Genomic DNA, 2,422 nt, shown 5'->3' with positions numbered 1-2,422 from the left:
ACCCCGGAAAGCTGGGCCCCCAGGCGCGCACTCGCCCTCCTTGCGCCACGTGCTCGGTGGAGGGCGGTGCGGGGGGGGCCGAGCCGAAAAGATGTTCTTGCTGCCTCTTCCGGCTGCCGCGAGACTCGCCGTCCGACATCTGAGCGTGAAGCATTTCTGGGGACCCGGTCCAGCCGCCGCAGACATGACGAAGGTGAGAGGCCGCGGCTCGGTCCGCGGCCGCCGCGAGAGTCCTGCCCGCGGGCCACGGGGACTTCGGGGCAGGTCAAGGCCGCGTTGTTCCGGGCTTCTGAGCCGAGTTGCAGACATTGGCTAGAAAGAAACGTTTCGTGTCTTTGCGGAGCTCGGCGTTGGCAGCGGGCTGCGCGGGGCTGCAGACCCCCCAGTATTCTCCAGCCGGCTAGTGCCGAGGATGCGCTCTTCCTTCTCTTGCTTGAAAGTGCTGGGACCCGAACTCTGCGTGCGAGGGAATGATAGCCGTAGCTCCCGTTTCCTGAGCTCCCACTCTGTGCCGTGCCCTTATTTCATTATTTTGTTTGGTCCTCGCAGTAACCCAGGGAAGGACGGCGCCAGGATTGTTCCCACCTTAGCTAGGAGGATGCCCAAGTTTGGTGGGGTGAAATGCCCTCTAGGGTCCCAGAGTCGGCCAATCACTGACCCGGGGTTCCACACCAAGACCTCCCTCCCCCGCTGAAGTTAAAGGCCAGGAAAACACAGGCTCTCATGGAGTAAACTGACTAGAAGGGTTTCTAGAGAAAAATGTCTCTCTAGGGAAGAGGGCTTTACAGGGAGACCCATCTGTTCGTGAGATTAGAAGTGTCCTGCAGAAGAAGCGCCTCCTCCATCTAACTGAGCTCCAAAACATTGTGAAGAGGGTCACTATTCGGTCGTGGGGCATCTGGAAAAGGGGAACGGCTTGGCGGGAGGAGCACATGTGTGGGAGTCACGCTTGAGGACCAGAAGGACTGTGCCTGGCTAGGAGTGTTCTAGATGGGGCTTGAGCTCAGGCCTCTCCCTGAATCACAGATGGCCGAGGGGCCAGAAGCTTGTCCCCTAGTCTGTTCAACACTATGGAAATAGATCCTACTCAGGTAACATCCGTGTTCTGTCTAATCAGTTCCCTACTTGGTTCCCTGGAATCCCAGACAGTGGGCAGTCTAGGTAAGTTAGAACCTGGGAAGGTTACCAACCCCGAGGAAGCCTATTTTCTTTGATGGAAAGGACAGGACATGATTTGGTCTAAGTACCAGTGTGATTCTGTAGAAAGGACAGAGGACCTGAGGGAAGGTATCCGGATTCTCGACCAGTTCTGTTGCACACGGGCTAGTATGTCAAACCAGGTTTCAGTTTCCTTATCCATCAGATGCGAAGAAGACTACTTGTTCTTTCAACCTCACAGAGGTGCCCTAAGTCAGAACACATTTTTTTTTTTTTTTTTTTTTTTTTTGGTGGTATGCGGGCCTCCCTCTGCTGTGGCCTCTCCCGTTGCGGAGCACAGGCTCCGGACGCGCAGGCCCAGCGGCCATGGCTCACGGGCCCAGCCGCTCCGCGGCATGGGAAGGTATCCGGATTCTCGACCAGTTCTGTTGCACACGGGCTAGTATGTCAAACCAGGTTTCAGTTTCCTTATCCATCAGATGCGAAGAAGACTACTTGTTCTTTCAACCTCACAGAGGTGCGGAAGCCCAGAACACATTTTTAAAGTCATAAATTGCTGTGCAAAGGCAGTTAGTGATTCCTAGGTTTACTTCCTTATTTCAGGTGTTTGGGGCCTGGAGCTTAAGGAGATGAAAGGATAAGCCACTAAGTGCTGGACAGAATGCTCTGGCCCGACCCTTCCGGTGAAGGTGCATCCTTTTCCTTTCTTTCAGCCTATGAGTTGGCCAGAGTACTTGTTAGTATTGGCAAGTGCAGCCATTGACTTTATTGGGATGACATCCCAGAGTATTGCAGATTTGCATTTGAAACTTGTAGGGGAGGAAGAACTTACTTCTACTCTCCAAGGTTCTAGGGCTGCACCTAAGAATGAAATGGACATAAAACAGATTAACAGGAGAATGGCATATAAGTTTTATTAAATATTTTTATGTGTACATGGGAATCTTCAAAAGGGAAATGAAGACCCGAAGAAGCCTATAGGCCCGAAAGCTTATAAACCTTTTTAAACAGAGATGGGGAAATTGTGGGGATGTGATAAGGCAAAGGAGCCTGGGGGCAGTAAGTTGAGAGACAGGGACTGGGAAATATATGGGGGAAACGAAGGGAGGATAAGGGTTATTTTAGTAGGTTTGTTTGGTGTTGACTCCCAGTCTATGATGATAAGAATGCTCTCTTCCTGGTACAGGGAGGGAAGCTTTCTCATGGGAAATTTTATGACCAGCTTTTAGATAGGAAGTGGCGGCGGGGGGGTGGGGGGGGGGTG

The 2,422-nt window shown here is 52.5% G+C and overlaps 1 protein-coding gene across 1 annotated transcript in view; it reads left to right on the top strand.

Annotated features, from left to right (window-relative positions):
- The first annotated feature begins 6 nt into the window (after positions 1-6).
- Positions 7-2,422, top strand: part of LAP3 (leucine aminopeptidase 3) — a 25,948-nt gene continuing 23,532 nt past the window's right edge. Inside the window, exon 1 of the mRNA XM_007101879.4 lies at positions 7-193. Within this exon, the coding sequence (XP_007101941.1) occupies positions 92-193 (102 nt within the window). The 5' untranslated portion in view covers positions 7-91. The remainder of the gene's footprint in view (positions 194-2,422) is intronic.

This window comes from Physeter macrocephalus, chromosome 7, assembly GCF_002837175.3.
Source record: "Physeter macrocephalus isolate SW-GA chromosome 7, ASM283717v5, whole genome shotgun sequence".
In the NCBI taxonomy this organism is placed as follows: Eukaryota; Metazoa; Chordata; class Mammalia; order Artiodactyla; family Physeteridae; genus Physeter; species Physeter macrocephalus.
The sequence above is the reverse complement of the archived record's forward strand: the minus strand, read 5'-3'. Positions and strand labels throughout refer to the sequence as shown.